Source organism: Peromyscus leucopus, chromosome 7, assembly GCF_004664715.2.
Source record: "Peromyscus leucopus breed LL Stock chromosome 7, UCI_PerLeu_2.1, whole genome shotgun sequence".
NCBI lineage: Eukaryota > Metazoa > Chordata > Mammalia > Rodentia > Cricetidae > Peromyscus > Peromyscus leucopus.
Window position 1 is genome coordinate 94,147,846 of NC_051069.1, and position 17,961 is coordinate 94,165,806.

At 37.9% G+C, this 17,961-nt stretch overlaps 1 protein-coding gene across 2 annotated transcripts in view; it reads right to left on the bottom strand.

Moving 5' to 3' along the window:
* Atp2c1 (ATPase secretory pathway Ca2+ transporting 1) overlaps positions 1-17,961 on the bottom strand; it is a 92,638-nt gene that overhangs the window by 22,371 nt on the left and 52,306 nt on the right. For both annotated transcript variants that reach the window (XM_037207890.1, XM_028869885.1), the window contains 8 exons: positions 17,049-17,124; positions 13,815-13,881; positions 10,045-10,169; positions 9,183-9,280; positions 6,951-7,046; positions 6,776-6,865; positions 4,275-4,379; positions 1,194-1,350 (listed from right to left, as the gene is read on the bottom strand). In XM_037207890.1, coding sequence (XP_037063785.1) covers positions 1,194-1,350; positions 4,275-4,379; positions 6,776-6,865; positions 6,951-7,046; positions 9,183-9,280; positions 10,045-10,169; positions 13,815-13,881; positions 17,049-17,124 — 814 coding nt within the window. The remainder of the gene's footprint in view (positions 1-1,193; positions 1,351-4,274; positions 4,380-6,775; positions 6,866-6,950; positions 7,047-9,182; positions 9,281-10,044; positions 10,170-13,814; positions 13,882-17,048; positions 17,125-17,961) is intronic.

Below are 17,961 nucleotides of genomic sequence, written 5' to 3' on the forward strand. Positions count from 1 at the left end.
TCCAAAGAAACTACCTCTTTAGACAATACAATTCATTTAAGGGAAAATATGGGTTATCAAGCATTGAAAGTCAAATTTAAGTAAACAGACCCCTTGGAAGGTGGCTTCTAATATATCTTGATCTGTGAATTATACACAGCCTGTATATACAATTTCATACATGCTAAACACTAGAAAGACAATTTCATCTATACAGTGGTATTAAGGGCATTAATATCCACAAAGTCTATTTTCACTTCCTCCAAACATTAACAAGCATTTCTTGCTCTTCATTTAGGTCTCTAAGAGCTCATAACTATCATTTTGTCTAGTTTTCTGTCATGATTGGGCAACAAAATATAACAGAAAGTAATCATTATTTCCCAAATATCACTCAGCTTACTCTCAGAAGTCTGGAACTTCTGGTCACTACCATTATAAATCAAAAGGACATAACTGCATCAGGGAAACTATTAGACGAAACATTTAAAGTATCCAGAAAAACACACTAAACCTAAGTGTCTCAGAGTAAATCTGCAAAGTCACAAAAGAGACCAAAGTAGTACTTATTCTTATTCAAGCAGAAAATATGAAGGAATAAAAAAATCAAAGTTGAAGGCAAACCACTTCTGTTTATGGGGCTAGGGGTGGCTTAAGGTAGCAAGGTTGCTACTCTATATTCCAGGGCAGTGGAGAAAGAGGCAGGATGATGAGCTATAAAGCTTAAGTTCTGCCCTGAAGTGACCCACTTCCTCCAGGTAGGTTCCATATCCTGAAGGTTCCACAACCTTCTGGATACAGGGTTGCTTTAAGCTATTAAAAATTAAAAGGGCCGGGCGTTGGTGGCGCACGCCTTTAATCCCACACCGGGAGCAGAGCCAGCGGATCTCTGTGATTCGAGGCAGCTGCTACCAAGTGAGCTCAGGAAAGCGCAAAGCTACACAGAGAAACCCTGTCTCGAAAAACCAAAAAAAAAAAAAAAAAAAAAAAAAAAATTAAAAGGAAAAACCTTTTTTTTAAAAAATAAAACCTGTATTGCTGACTTTCCATCATTTGAGGGCCAGTTCCCCAATTATAAAAACATGACACCTCAGAAATTTCAACGGTTCTGACACTGGAGCAGGACTGGACAACTCCAAGTGAAGTGGGGACCCAGTGCAATTCAAAGAAGGCCTTCTGTCCCCAGAACAGGGGCTGTGCTCCACCAGGCTCACCTCGGAGTCCTGCCGAGCCCATCCGTGCCTTCTCCTGTTGGTACAGATCTCTCTGCTGCTGAGTAAGTGCCAAAGTCTGCCCTTTGCTGTTGTATGTAGTGCAATACTTAATCACCTGTTCATAAGCACCCTTCATAAAACAAATCTCTGGTCTGTCCTAAAAAGAAAATATACCAAGTTTACATTCAAATTATATACATATTCTACATGAATCCAAAAAGAGACATCAATCTCTCATAATGCTTAGCAAAGTTATTCAAACTTAATGCTTTGAGTAACATTTAAACTCTGATGATTATTAATACATGTGGGAGTTTTCTATATATTTCTACAAAAAAAAACCTGTCCTCCCATACCTTACACTATAGGCACTGTGAGACTTGGGACACGGTTCTACATCATGCAGCAGGGAAATGAATGCATTCTGGATCCGTCCAGGGTAAGGTTTCGGGCTCTTTACTAATGACTATGTATGTACCAGTGTCTATGTCGACCTACCTATGATGCTCTTTAATGCTCGCAACCACCTTGAGATTGAGAGTACTAACAGAGTTCTTCCATTTATCACAGCAGAAGTAATATTTTGTCTAGCATATACAAGGCCCTAAGTTTAATCCCCAACATGGGAAAAACAATACAAAATAATCCCCAGAACCTTCTAAGGAAAACCTGCAGTCTCTATCTGCCCTTCTCACTGTAGGCCCTCTCCCATCAAGGCAAGCCAACTTACAACTTCTTTCAGCTGTCTTCTTTGGTTCTGACCTCTGAATTTTTAACACATTTATACTGTGACTCCTCTGTTAACAATTTTACACATTGTCTGCCAGGCAGTGGTGGCGCACACCTTTAATCCCCGTGCCCAAGGTTGCAGCACAAAGCACCACGGAGCCACATTAGCCCTGAGCCTTCTGTGCGACTGCCCCCTCCCTCACCTTTTCACATGGCATTGCCTCCTATTTCAAACATCTCTGGATGCTTCACAAATGCTTCCCCAAGTATCTCGTCACTCTTCAACACTCTAAGGGAGCAGCCTTTCTTGAGTGTGCCTCCTTGTGCTTATCACCTCACTCTATCTATCCTCCATTTAACATAGTTTCGAGCAGCTGGGGAGGCCATTGCAATATAAAACCTACAATCTTTCTGTTCTGGAAATATTTCTAGCATTATCTGATAAAATTTCATTCTTTCTTCTTTTTGTTTTGTTTTCTTTTGTTTTGCTGTTAATTTTTTGGAGACAGGTCTCTTTATGTAGACCTTGGTTGTCCCAGGACTTGATATACACAGACCAGGCTGGCCTCAAACTTAAGAGATCCCCCTGCCTCTGCCTCCTGAGTGCTGAGATTAAAGGTGTGCGCAGCAAGCCTGGCACAGTCGTATTTCTTGTCCTCTATGCTAGTCCCACAATAACCTGTGCTCTCGGTCTCCAAAACTTCATTTCCTGATCTTCTTACCTTCTCTACAGCTACTTCCCACTTTCTAGTCTACTTTCTGACAGAGTCCTTCCTTACCTAGAGCTTGTACTTCAGCACTGGACTGTCACTTCTCAGGGTCTTTAGGAATCTCCCTCAGCATGCCACTACCTTTGCTTCTCTGAGCCTCTCTCTGCAGCTTTACACTACACATTTCCCTGGTTACCAGAAAGAAGCCTTGCCTATCCACTTAAGCTCACAACTGAAAAACTGGCAGCTGCCTGGGCACTGGTCACACTGGTCAGCTAGCGGACCTTGCTGCAGGGGGCAGGGGAAGCCTAAGAGTAGAGAAGCTTTTGTCTTTGCTATTGAAAAGAACAGAGAGCTTTTCCAGAACTCTCCACTACTCCAAGGGAACACGGGTAAGGCAGGGCCTGGCCACACACACTCAGAGAGGAACTGAGGCCTAGAGGCTTGTCCTTTATGACTTCCATGGCTCAGCGTTCGGGGTTAAGCTTGCTCCACTCCTGTCCTCCTCAGATCTCCTGTATTCCACAGGGACAAAGGGACACTGGTGCTCCTAACTGAAGAGGCAGAAAGGGCGTTTGGGGAAGAAGGCTTCCTACTGCTTCCTCATTTAGACTCTCAACGTTCCCTCCCATTATCTGTCTTACGACTTGCCTTTAAAGTACTTGTGGGTTTTTATCCTTTATTCCAGAGATTGAGAAAAAATATTGTTATTATGATATTCAAAAGACACTTCTAAAACAAACTAACTGAGCCATTCTAGTTATTTGTAAGCCAGCAAGTTTGTCCAATCTGTGTCAGGCTATCTCCCTCCACATCTACTGAGTCTTATTTGTGTGTCTAGGTTTTGTATGTTCATTCCATTGGTTGCTTTCATCCTGCAGGAAGTCTTTAGGATGGAAAATGAGAACAATCACACAATTAGTATGTTATTTATTTGAAGGATAAGACATTCCCTCTATGAAGAGCAGTCCAACATAAAATCAGCAGAGACCTAAAATGAACTATCAGTGAGAAGAAAATCATACCAAAAGAAATGGATGTCAAAGCCCTCCCTCCATACCTAAGACCAGGCTATAATCCACTCAAGCTCTTGGCTCACAAACACTTAATATTTCAATACACAAATTCTATAAAGAGTGTCATAAAAAATATAATAAAGACTCAAGTACACTGTTGATTACTGGTTCTCAAGCTTCCTAATGCTGTGACCTTTGGGCACAGTTCCTCGTGTTGTGATGACCCCAAAACCATAACATTGTTTTTACTGCTACTTTATAACTGTAATGTAAATATCTGTGATTGCCAATGGTCTTAGACAACCCCTGTGAAAGGGTCATTGAACTCCCAAAGAGGTCACCGTGCAGAGGTTGAGAACCACTGCTCTAAGACAACAGTAATTCAGTAGAACTAATGGTAAACTATAAAAAAAAAAAAAAAAAGAAGAAGAAGAAAAAGGAAAAATTGTCACCCAAGCTGAAATAGATGTGTTCTATTATTATTTTATTATTTTGAGAACCTCACCCTATAACCCAGTTTCAGGCTTGCTTGAAACTCACTGTACAGCTGACCTCAAACTTGTAGCAATCCTACTTCAGCCTCCTAAATGCTGGAATTATGCCTAAATATTTTTAAAGACAGATACCTGCTGTGTTCGATGTACACACTTAACAGCCATCCACTTCTGCTCAGAACTAAAAGGGTATTCAGTTTTTCTGATATAGTCTTGTTGCAGTCCATCAAGGCCCATCTGTAAAAACAAAGTAAAGAAATTAATTATAACCAACATGGTTATTTCTCCCTTTAACAAGCAATGCAAGTCACAACTTACAACATGGTGAGTTAAGATAACTGGATCCTTTTCCAATACTGGTGAAAGAATAGCAATGTTTTATCTATTGTGGACTGCATTTCCCTGAAGAGCAGCATACAATTTCAACATGAAAGCCTGAATGTATAGAAAGAATACTATACACCAAGCCTTCATGTAAGTTATATTAATCTCTCGACAAGCTCAAATTCTGGAAGAAAACAATATACAGATAAATAAAAGTGTCTGACCAATACTAAAGATGAACTTCCCCAACTAAGGAAAGTTTCATATTGAAACTTTCACTTATTGGCAACTGGGATCTTTCTTGTCTTTTGCTATCATCTTCATCCTAATCCTTTAGCCCATGGTTTTGTAATAGTTTCCTCCAGATTGAAACACTGAGTCCTTAAGCAGCAAGGCAAACAAATCAAAATTGCTTTAAGTCCTGAAACTGAGCAGATTCACTAGGCCCCTCCCTCCCAGACTAAACAATAAAGATTGCTGAGAGACACCCTCAAACAAGCCAAGCTGTAAAGAAGATTGACACCAAACCAGCTGCCTAGAAGCAGAAGCCAGCTGAGCTGCCTAGAAGAGGTTTAGATCAGACGCACTTGAAAAGGACACTCTCCAGCCTGTTGATCTGCCTGTACGCTGTGCAGGGTGCTCCAAGTTCCCAGTACCCATACTAGCGTGGACTTTGGTGATGCAGCTGTCTGAGTTATTTTTACTCCTGTAAGTAACCCCTCACCCATATTCCTGTAAGTAACCCCAATAAAACTCATTGGTTAACCGAGTTGGACTTTGGTGGTATCTGTAGTTTGATCTACCATGGATTCCCTATCTGGGGTGTGTGTGTGTATGTGTGTGTGTTGTGTCTCTCTAGGAAGTTTTGTTACACAACACGCCCCACTATAACTAGTAACTGCTAATGTCATGTATTTGTTCTCACTCTTAATCCTTTCTGATATCTTTGCCTCTTTTTCCAAATATCTACATGTATTTTACAACTAGTCAAAAGTCCATGTTATTAACATCTGTTTTCTTCAGAAATATGTTCAGAGTTCTCTTGGTATTCATATAACTACCAAACTACAGCCTATTTAACAATCTCCCTCTTTACACAAGCACCTTTCATTCCTTTCACACTAGCCAGACAATTAGCCATGACCCATTCACTCCATGCCTAGTTCCTCCCTCGGGCTTTCATTTTAGCTCCTTCCTAGCTATCCTCACTAAACATTCTCTGTCCTTTAACATCAAGCCTCCAGCTCTCCACTTGCATTGTTCAAGATATGTAGACAGACAGACAGACAGATATGGCTGCTCAGTGTTTTAGATTTAACTATCTTGCTCTGCCTTTTCTTCGTTCCAAGGATGTCAGGATTAATGCCTCTAGGAAGAAGCTAGTAGCTTGCTAAACAGAAACACAGGAAATAACCTGACACCTGCTCCATGTTTTTATTAATCTTCCAAAAGCTATACATTTTTTTTCAGTTTTAGGCCAAATGATAGAAAACTACAGGTTTCTATAGAGAAAACATATATTTTAAAACTACTAGGCAGTGGTTTATCTCAGAGTTAGAGTGCCTGCCTGGCATCTAGAAAGCCCAGGGTTCGATCTCTATTTTATATATATATATTAAAATGAACAAATGACTAAGCAAATCCAGTGATCATCTTCTGAATTAAAAGCTACACTAAGTTGCAACTGTATGCTGGTTCTCATTCCTAGTAACTGCACATTGAAAAATACTGTTTCATTTAAATTTCAGTGTTTTCTCAAACTATTCTTACAAGTGGGAAAGGCTGTTTTAGTTATATAAATACCATGTTTCTCACTGAAAGAAATGTAAATTTAGGGTAGGCTCAATCTGAACAGATTAGAGGAACAATACTTCCTCCCCCAAACAGATTTTAATAACACTCACTTTGAGAAATGGATGAAAGGAAGCAAAGATTAGAAGGAAAAAACTGATTTCCTACAACTGCATTAAGACTTATACATGAGTTACATGTAGTTAGAGAACCTTTTCTTTTACTAATATAAAAGTACAAAAGTATTCCAGAATATTATCTTTTACTCATGTACAAGTATTTAACAGCAACTACACACACTTACAAGCTTTTCACATACAGATCTCAATACTAAAAACACATCTATCTCTGAAACTGTCTGTTCTCTATATTTAATTGATCCCCAATGCCAGTTTAAAAAAAAAAAATGGAAAATGAGTCTTACTGAATACCTAAAACCACAGTAATGATGAATCTGAAATGCCTCATATTCTGCTAGCAGGGTAATAGCCCACATGCCAAAGATACTAAATACATACCTTCATCGCAAGAGCAATTAAGGCTCCTTCAGTTGGCTTTCCCATCAGAGTGTTGTTCCTAATTACAGCATCATTGCACACACAGCCCGCCTAAAAGAAATGCATATCAACTATAAAGGCATCACTCTGGCTTAAGTCATTAGGCACTAAGTTAACTTCATGAATATATTTTTACCTCAACAATTCTGCTAACAGCTGGGTTATAGAATCCATGAACAACATCACCATCAACAATTACTTCACCAAACTGATTATAGCCAACTCCAGTAACCTAAGGATTAATAACACAAACAGTACAGTAATAAGACTTAATGGCAATCAAATAACAGCCTGAGCTATATTCATGTCATTTTCTAGTCATACTGTTGGTAATACAAATGCTTAACAATAAAATAAATCTAAAACAGACAATTTAATATTACAGGAACAGAAATCCTATTTAGGATATTAATTAACCTAAAAAGATATTTTTGTCTGCTCAATGATTCATTACAAAAATAAGATTAAAAAAAAAAAACATGGAAAATCTCTATATAACTGAGCTTAACTTTATATAGCAATACATTACAGCTTGCAAAAAAAACTCGAACCCACTATTACCATGTCTAGCCTCTCACCATACCCGAGACCAGGTACTAGCTGGAACTTGGTTTCCAGGTAAATGGCCTTAGGGACAGTGAAAGGCTCACCCTGGAAATGACAGGCTGCTCTGACAGCACAATACAAGGCTACCCCCCAAAAAAAATCATACATGAAACAAGCCAAGTATCCCAAGTGGCTAGAATCTAGGTAAACAACTATCATAATGAAAATAATAAAGCTTAGAACAAAAAAAAAAGACAAATCATTAATGTTTGACATAAAATGATAGACTCTAAAGAGAAACTAATATCCTGTCTGCCATGCATACAAACACAGGTAACTCCAGCCACCCTTCTGAAAAAGGAACACATATAGCTTTAGGTATCCCTGACCAAACCTAATAACCTGCATTCAACAATCTCACTTTAAGGACTATGTAAAACAGACCTAAACAAACTTAAGTACAGACTTCTGTCAATTTTTCTAATGTTTGTTTTCTTTGATGAATTACCTGTAAACTTTAAAAATCTACTAAAAAAATAACTACTATTAAGAATATTCTAGCCGGGTGGTGGTGGCGCACGCCTTTAATCCCAGCACTCGGGAGGCAGAGCCAGGAGGATCTCTGTGAGTTCGAGGCCAGCCTGGGCTACCAAGTGAGTTCCAGGAAAGGCGCAAAGCTACACAGAGAAACCCTGTCTCGAAAAACCAAAAAAAAAAAAAAAAAAAAAAAAGAATATTCTAATCAGAGAGTCTGCAAAAACCAGGAGGGCCTAAAAGTAGCCCTCCACCAGCTTCTGGAAGAAGTACAGTACAGAGATTGTCAATATGTAAGTTTATAAAGTCATTCATTATTGATTCATTCAAGTATTTACTGTGATATGTCAACACAGCTCCTGCTCTTAACTCATCATCTAATAGGAAAGTGGGAAGGAATTTTCAGCTGGGATAAAGACTGGAATACAAAGAACACATGAGGCACAGGGCCAGTTCTCAGTGCTCAGGAAGACTTCCCTGAAGAGTGCAGAGAATCAATACTGAAGAAAAAGAGGCATTCAGCTTTCTGACACAGTGGACTAGCAACAAAGGTCATGGGGAAAATTCTGTCACACAGAAAGAACTATGAAGCTAGTATACCATGTACCATACACAGGGGAGTGAAGGGGGATAGCTAAGGCTAGAAAGGGAAGAAAAAGGCCACACAGAGCCCTAAGAGCCACAATTCAGAATCCTCTGCACAGTGGAGAACCACTGAATTAACTTGGGGGTGATGTGCTATATCTCTACACATGGCTCTCAAAGAACAGACAGTGTGAGAACCAAAAATAAATACAGAAAGACTAGTCAAAAGGATGTATCGGAAGGCCAGGTGAGAGACGTGTAACATGGCCTGGAGAAGCTGGCTGCTATAAGATAGAAACCCAGGAAGGTAATTTAGGAGGTCAAAACTGGCAAGACTTGGTGATGAGTGGATGGAGGGTGATTTAAAGAGATGCCAAGGGATCCAAGACTCTAAATTGTACACACAACGTGAAACAAGTGATAAGATCACATGTAAAGAAAAGAGATTTTACACCGTGCAATGGTGGCGCACGCCTTTAATCCCAGCACTCAGGAGGCAGAGCCAGGCGGATCTCTGTGAGTTTGAAGCCAGCCTGGGCTACCAAGTGAGCTCCAGGAAAGGCGCAAAACTACGCAGAGAAACCCTGTCTCGAAAAACCAAAAAAAAGAGATTTTGAAGATAAAAACATTAGAATTGGTAAGCATTTTAAACACTGGGTTTCTTTAAGAGGGAAGACTGTTTTAAAAAGAAAAAATTCAATACCTCAGCATGCAGACCATCCGAAGTAAATATGTGAGTAACGGTCATTTCATTCTTTGTCAATGTTCCAGTTTTATCTGAACAAATCACATTGCAGCAGCCTAAAAATAAATCATAGGGTGTCACCACAAGAATCAAGGGAAAAGCAGGTCAACTTAGAAAAGAAATAAAACATCTAGAAACGGTGTTCTATTACTCTGAATTCCCAAGTCATTGGTCATTATAATTTCTTACATTATGTTTGCTTCGTCATAAGGTAAAGTTTCTGAAGTTAGAAAGAAAAATTAGATGCTTACTTTTTCTTAGTTCCTACAAAGCTACTTCATATTGGTTTTGGTCAATGACTTCAGAATACATTTTCTAGGAATTTTAAAAGATTCTGACATGTGAATCCACATAATTTCTTCAGTCAGGGATTTTCAAGGTATTATAAACAAGAAATTGAACTTAAAAACATTTTTTGGATAGCTACACTACTTTTAAAAGAAGTTTTGTGATATTTTGAGAATAAAGTTGTTCAATCAATATAACCAGGATATACTTATTGTTCTTACTATAAACAAAGTCAATCTAAGCAGGAAACTGAGTTCTGTAATTATCAATATTAAAAAAATTCTATTAATATTGCTCTAAGACTTCATTTGCAATATAGATATCAAAAAATATGATCTAAGCATTAGCATATTCCATAATGCATGAAGATTAAGAAATGAATTTTTAATTGCTTATTTGGGTTGTTAAAACTGTGTCCATCACTGCTTGACCCCAACATCATTATAACGTTAGGAACAGAGAAACTATAAAGTGCAGTGACTCCACCACGTGAACTAAGGCTCACTACCTCAGTGCTCTTCACAGCACTTACCTAGCGTTTCAACAATAGGCAGTTTCTTCACAATAGCTCTTTTCTTCACCATTCTCATAACCCCAAGGGCTAGTGTCACTGTGACCACAATAGGCAAGCCTTCAGGGATTGCTGCTACAGCCAAACTATAAACAATGGATACACAGTATTAAAATTTACGTTGACTAACGTCACAACAATATTGCTATTCCTACTTCCTAACATTAACATTCCGTTCTACTTCTCTAATCATAATTTACATTTTTATTCTTTGTTTACAGGTTGATTATAAAGGCTGAAAATAAGCAACATTTACAAAAATATTTAGCAGACTGAGCACCCTGAAGGGTTAAACACGTGCACACCTTCTGTCTCTCATTTGAGCATGGTGAAATGAAATCCTTTGCTCTCCTGCTTCCACTATGTCTTACTATACAACAACAACAACAATGCACATCATCATTTATAATCCATACCTAACAAGCCTTCTCAAGCTTTTGCTCTTGAGTCATTTTACAAATAACATACTGAAGAATAGATTATGAAAAACTTCATTAGAGTTCTTTAATCTTAATCCAAAACTATTCCTTGTTTTGACAGTCTATATACCTGAAGTGGGTAACATCCTTGAGGTACAGTGGACTGTTCAACTGCAAAATAATGCAGTGTAAACATTTCAAAACACATCCCTAGCAGATTCTAACTTACAATCCTGGTTCTTCTGTGAATCCTGGTTCAGTCTTGTGGTTTTGTGTGTTTGCTTGGGTTTGGGGGTTGCTTTTACTTTTTATGAGATAGGGTCTCATTACCCAGGACTAACTACAAATTCATGATCCTCCTGCCTCAGCTGGGTAGCAGACATGATTCACCATACCCAACCAGCTACTTTTGCAGTTATTTTATCTAACTGAAATATTTCTGTTCTTAGATTTTTGAAACATCAATTATAGGGTAATTTTCCCATTTCTGCATACATTTGTTTGTAATCACCTTTATACTCTAGATATTTTTCCACTTACACATAAAGTATGAAGTGAACAAAATAAGCATCATTAAAAATGAAAGACTATCATCATATATAGTTTTGGTAAAAAGGGATGGTCTAGATTCATATTGGAGACATTACATGATAATATCCTTGCTGCAAAAATAACCAGGAGAAATGGTCTTTTTCATTTTGTCCCTAGAAACACACAATTCACTCATCACCTCAGGAGTTTATAGCCCTGATACTTCAACCGCATGGTTAACTTCACCCATTTTTACAGCCTAAAGAATTTCTATCTGGTTTTCTGCATTCTCTTTTGTCTGGTAATTATTTAGTCATCTGTCAGTTTTCCTCTTTGCTATTATAGTGCACAACTCCAAAATTCTCACTTTAGTTCAATGAATGCCTGAAAAAAATTTAGGGGATTCAAAAACAAATGAACAAACAAAATAAAAATAAAAACAAAAAAACCCCACAAACCTATAAAGACCATCTTTAAGATTTATTTTATACTTTCTTATATGGTAATGGGATACACTAATCAAAAAACCCTAAAGGATTATAAGATACTGAAGGTTTATTACTACACCAACCTTCCACTTCTAGGCAATTCTATCATTCTACATTTTTACATCAGTCATTTTTGGAACATATAGAAATCATTGTTAAACAAATTATTAAAGTAATAAAAGCAAAATGTTTCAAGAAATGAAAAAAAATTAGATCACTAAAGATTCCACCATGAATCATATATTTATACTTGAGTCCAATGCAACCACAGTTTTTATTCTATTAATTTTTTTTAATTTTTGGAATGTTGACATATCCTAAAGAAATAATAAAAGTAATACTGTGAATCCTTATGACCAGAATTACTTTAAAAAGAAAAAAAAAAATTAAAGAACTAAACTTGGCCCTATCATATGCTAACAGTATCACAAACACATTCCCCATTTTTATTTCATATTTAATGCCACACACACACACACACACACACACACACACACACACACACACACACTTTTTAAAACAAGTTTCAGGTTGTGGTCTAGCTCCTTTACTTTGTCACAAAGACCTTTGAGAGAAGATATCACTCTCTTCTTCCTATATATTCCTTATAATGTACACAATTTGTCCTTTGGAAATACTAATTTTTGTTTTATTTTAATATTTGAACTTCTCCATCCTGGTCTACTATACAGAGAAGCTACTCAGAATTTCTTTCCCTTAAGTTGACTAGGTGAGTTTTATCCTTTTTTACATACCCACATATCATCTTTTCCCCCTTTTCTTCCCTTCATAAATATCCTGAGCATCTGCTATTTTTAACTGATCGAACTAATACTAGGGCTAGGCCTAATCTTCAGACTTACAATCATTTTCCTCTGTTGTTGATAATCAGTGTCCCACCATCTTACAATGTAATCTGATATTGCTACAGATGAAAAGTAAATAAAATGTTTCCCTTTCTTCACCTGATTAACTTTCTAATTCTGTTTCCCTGGTGACCTGATAATGAAGTGTTGTCCAATTTGTTGCTGGGCCACACCATTTATAATAAAGGAGATGGCTGATAATCCTTCCCTGGTCTAAGAAAATCATAATTATCTTACAAGAAGTCAAAATTATATAATATCTAGATACAGTGACTCTGAACTACACCTGCATCTTTGCAAGCACACAGCAGTGAATGAGGCTAACTGTAACCAGGGTAATCCCAGAACTCAGAACCGCCAAGTCTGTGTGCCCGAGTGAAGGGCTACTGCTCTGCTGCAGGACACTCTAAACTGGCCCTGCTGTCTTCAGGACACAGAGACTGGATGTGGTCTGTGAAGAGCTGAGTTAAAGCGTTTAGTACAACCTGTAGTGGGAATCCATAGATCAATGACAAGTCTGAGGACAACCTAACTATACTTCTTTTGTAGATGGCTTGTGTTCCTCAACCTCATCATGATGCACGGTGTGTAGCCTGCAACCTTTTCCATCTAGCTAGGTATACGATGAATTCATTCAGTCACCACAGACCCAGACTGCACTTTATCTTGAGAAGATACCCACACTGTTTCCTGCATGGTTTTCTCTTACTTCTCCTTTGGAAATAACAGTTCCTGACATTGTTCTTCTCTGTTTCTATCTCATTATGGGTTACTATTATCTCTTTCATGGATTTTTTTGTTTGTTTCTTTGTTTTTCTGTTTTCTCTCTTGAACTTCATACCGAATTTTTAATTTCAGCAATCAAGATCTTACATTTCTAGAAATTCTTTGTTCTCTGATGCTTTTCTATAATAACCTGTCCCTCTTCCATGGATGACAAAGGATACTTGATGTTAGAGATTTTCTTTTTCTTTGGAGGCTGATTATTCAATTAATACAGTGTGATTTTCTATTGCAAACCATGAGCTTTCGAACATTCCTTGTCTACCTACATGCAAAAATGTAATAGTGAGTTAACAGTCAAGTATGCTTTTTCTCCACTGACAAATAAGTATGCTTCCATTTTCCCAGGAGATCATTTGAATATATAGCTTTTGTGAGGCAAACATTATAACTATATAGTATATATGTGTGTGCATATGTATATAGTTATAATATATTTATATAGTATATCTAATATGTATACATATAGTATACACATAACAAAAACAAATCTGGCTTTTAAATTATTTAAGTAGAAACATAGTAGAAATGTTTTATATTCTTATGGGTTCCACATAAAATCAATCTCCATAACGAAATGAACTCCACCAGAGAAGAGACAAGAATCTACAACTGAAACTGAATCTACAAATACTAGAACTTACCTTACACTGATAGTAAACATTTCCAGAATGTCTTTTCCTAGTAACCAGCCAACCAACATGATGATACCTAGAACAAGATCAAATACTTATTTTTCCCTTTTCTATATAATCACCTACAGAGGACAGATTAACCAGCTCAAGGATGCCTACAAGGGAAAGCATATCCCTAGAGGATGTCCTGAAAGGGCATATGCAGAGAATACAGTTTCTCCTTTGCCTCTGATGCTCCCACTCATCTCTCAAAACAGAAACTAACAGTTCAAAGAACACTGACAGCATTTTCACAGGACGAAATTGGAGGCAGAGCTATAAACACATAGGTCTCACACTGACTCTCAACTTTACAAACAACACTGTAATTTAACTTTACATAAATCAATATGAGATACCGCGCATGAAGTACGTACTTCCTATGAAGGTATATATTTAGGACTACCTCACAGAGACTGAGCTTTCTTGCTAACAAATTCACTAGAAGCACAAAGACATGGCAATAACCAAATAAAAGCAGTTATAGGAATATAAACCAGTTAAAAGCAAAAGCATTACCTTCCTGCCTCCTAAGGTGACAACTGATCACCATATAGATATAAAACAGATATTTTAGGGATTGTTTCATTGAAACTACAAAAGGGGAAAAATTGCTTTAAAATGCATTACTGACTTTAAAACACTAAGAACTATAATAATTAAAACAGTGGGAGAATTAGGAAAAATTCCACATTAAAATTCTAAATTAATATATGTGCCATGTATATATGATAAAGATGTCATTCAAAACAGTAAATAAGTAATGGATTATAAAAGTAATAGTATCTGAATAATTAACTTTTGAGTAACAAAGTTACAACTCTAACTTAAGCTACATAATTTTAAAAATAAGTATTTTGTTTAAATTTAAATTAACTGATGGTATAGAAACAGAAGGTGTTTTTACACAGTTCCATGCAATTTTTTGATGCCATCTATATATTATACAATGTTTAAAGCAAGGAAAACATAGCTTTCTCCTTAAGCAGTTACCATTTCATTCTGGTATTTTTTATTTGTTCTCTGAGAATTTCACACATGTATATAATGTGGTTTTATCCTAGCTACCCTCCAGCTCCTTCCTGGATACATACTCCCACACATATGTCCCCTCAGCTTCAAGTCTGTGTTTCTTTTATAAACCACTGAGCCAAATTAGTGTTGCTCTTATGCACATAGATGAACAGCCATCCACTAAAGCGTGAACAACCTACCAGGGGCCACACCCTTGAAGAAAACTGGCTCTACCCAGCAGCCATGATTGCCAACAGCTCTTCAGTTAGACAGAGGAACTTCATGAGCCTTTCCGTATCAGAATGTTCAATGGCTTGATCTCTTTCAGGTCTCATTCAGGTAATTATAGCTGCTCTGCATTCATGACACAGGATCACTGGATTCTGTCACCTTCTGAAGACTATTTCTGACTCTTACAAACTTTCTGCTTCCTCTTCTATAATCCTCCCTAAGCCTTCATGGGAGTATGCTATAGATGTCTCATTTAGGGATGAGCACTCCAGCCACTTACTCTGCACTTGGACCAGATGGGTCTATTAATCACTGTCTACTACAAAAAAGTAGCTTCTCTTTGAAGATGAGAGCTGCACTCGTCTAAGGGTATAGGAATAAGTATTCAGAAGGCAGCTTGATACTATGTCCATTTAGCAAATAACAGCAGCAGGCCCTCCTCTAACTTAGCCTATGACCTCCTCTAGACTTACAGTTCCAGGCATCAGTACCTTGCTATGAAGCAGATAATCTTGAAATGAAATAGGAAAAGTAAGCCAGGCACAGTATCATAGTCCTGCAATCCCAGCCTTTGAGAGGTATAGGAAGGCCTGGAGTTCAAGGTCATCTTTGGCTACAAAATAAGTATTAAGTCACCATGGTTTACATGTTACCATAGTAGTAAAATTGAGCATTAAAATTTAAACTTATATAGTGACTAGAAGTAGTTCTATAGTAGAACATTTGACTGGCATGTGTGAGGCCCTGGTTTCAATCACCAGCACCAAAAAGCAAGCAAAGTGAAAAGCTAAACAAGAAGAAATTAATCTATAGTACAATTTTTTTGAGGGTGGTGGTGGTGGGTGGGTTCAAGACAGGGTTTCTCTGTGTAGTCCTGGCTGTCCTGAACTTCCTTTGTAGACCTGGCTGGCCTGAACTCACAGAGATCCACCTGCCTCTGCCTCTGAGTGCTGGGATTCAAGATGTGTGCTACCACTGCCTGGCTATAGCACTATTCTTCTTTGTTTTGTTGTATTTTTAAGGATTTATTTATTTATTATGTATACAGTGTCCTGTCTACATATATTCCTGCAGGCCAGAAGACAGCACCAGATCTCATTACAGATGGTTGTGAGCCACCATGTGGGTGCTGGGAATTGAACTCAGAACCTCTGGAAGTGCTGTCGGTACGCTTAACATCTGAGCCATCTCTCCAGCCCTGTAGCACTATTCTTGAAGTACACATTCTTATAAATGGGAGGATGGGATATTCCTAGGATGATCAAAAACTTAATTACTTGGACAGCTGTTACTTCAATAATTTTACTTATAAAAATGTATCCCAAAGAAATGAACAATGGTTATAATAAGTTATTAATGATCTGCACTGGAAGAATAATTCATATGAATTAAAACCAATCAGAAAATCTAAGTAAATATCTGAAAAGATGCCTGATTATAGATCAAGAAAACAGAACACTACACTACCTTTAAATCTGCTTAGGTCATTATCAACTTAATGACAAAACATTATGATAGAGCATTCAAGACAGAAGGAAGGAAGGAAAGAAAGAAAGAGAAAGAGAGACAAGACTGAGAAGAGCCATCAACACGAGCATGACTAGAAAGACATACTAAAATGTTTAGAGGAATACTCACTGACTACACATAGAAATTCCACAGTTCTGGTTTTATCTCTGTCCCCAGAGTTGGTTTTATAATTTTAAAAAATGAGTATTAAGCTAAAAGGAAACATGGGAGCAAAGTAATTCTACCCTTAACACACAAAACAGAAAACCCAAGAAGGCAATGAAATGGCACAGGAAGGGGGCTTGCCACCACACCGGACAATGAGTTCAATCCCCAGAACCCGATGAGGGACTGTTGTCCTCTGGCATCCATGTATGTTCAAAGTAAGTATGTCCAAAGAAGAAAAGAAAACACAGGTAAAAACTGTACACATACTCACTCTTCTCTTACCTATGATACCAAAGGAGTAAAAGGACAGCTGCTTGCCTAAGAGGTCCATGCTCTTCTGCAGAGGAGTTTTGGGTGCCTTGACAAATTAGAGAAGATTGCCACAGTAAGTTCAATTGGACACATTTTCCAGGTGCCGGGAACTCTGCAAACCACTTGGGATGCACACTCCTGAGTTAAGCCCACAACTCTCTAGATGTTAACACCCCACCCTCCCTGAAGAAACTGAGGCCTATGCTCACTTGGTGTAGCTCACGCAGGAAGCAGTGAAAGCGTCCCCTTAAAGACCTGGCTTCCGTGAAAAGGCTTCTCGCTATGCTTCCCACTAAGTCAAAATCTCTCCTGTCACTGTCTCCCAGACTTCCCATTACTGTCAGCTATTCCTGCCATCCTCCAGTTTTCCCCTCTGTACTCACAACCATGACCAGTAACCCAAGTTTTTGTTTTATTCTGTGCCTACCCGATCTGTGAATCTTCTTTACTGATCTTCCCCCACCAAGCTCCTTGTTCCACATAATGCCACAAACTGGAGTTTTGCTAATTTAGCTAAGAAATCCAGATGATTGTGGAAGAACATAGCATTTACAGAGTGCATTTTGCGCGCGCACACACACAGGAAATTATGTTAAAATTTGGGGTAGAGGACATGACCTGAGTTAAAAGCACATCAACAGTAATCCTAGGGGCAGAGGGTGCACATCAGCGGCAGAACATGTGCTGAGCACATGCTACACATTAGGGTAAATCCTCACCCCAAGTAATAACAGAACAGAACCATTTTCTGTAACAATAACACCTATCCAATGGCTATGAATCTCTTTCTAACATAAACAATTAATAAAAATAAAAGCCTTTCATAATAATGACAATGTAAATTCAGGCCCTTCCAATTTTAGGATTTCCAATTGTGTTTGTA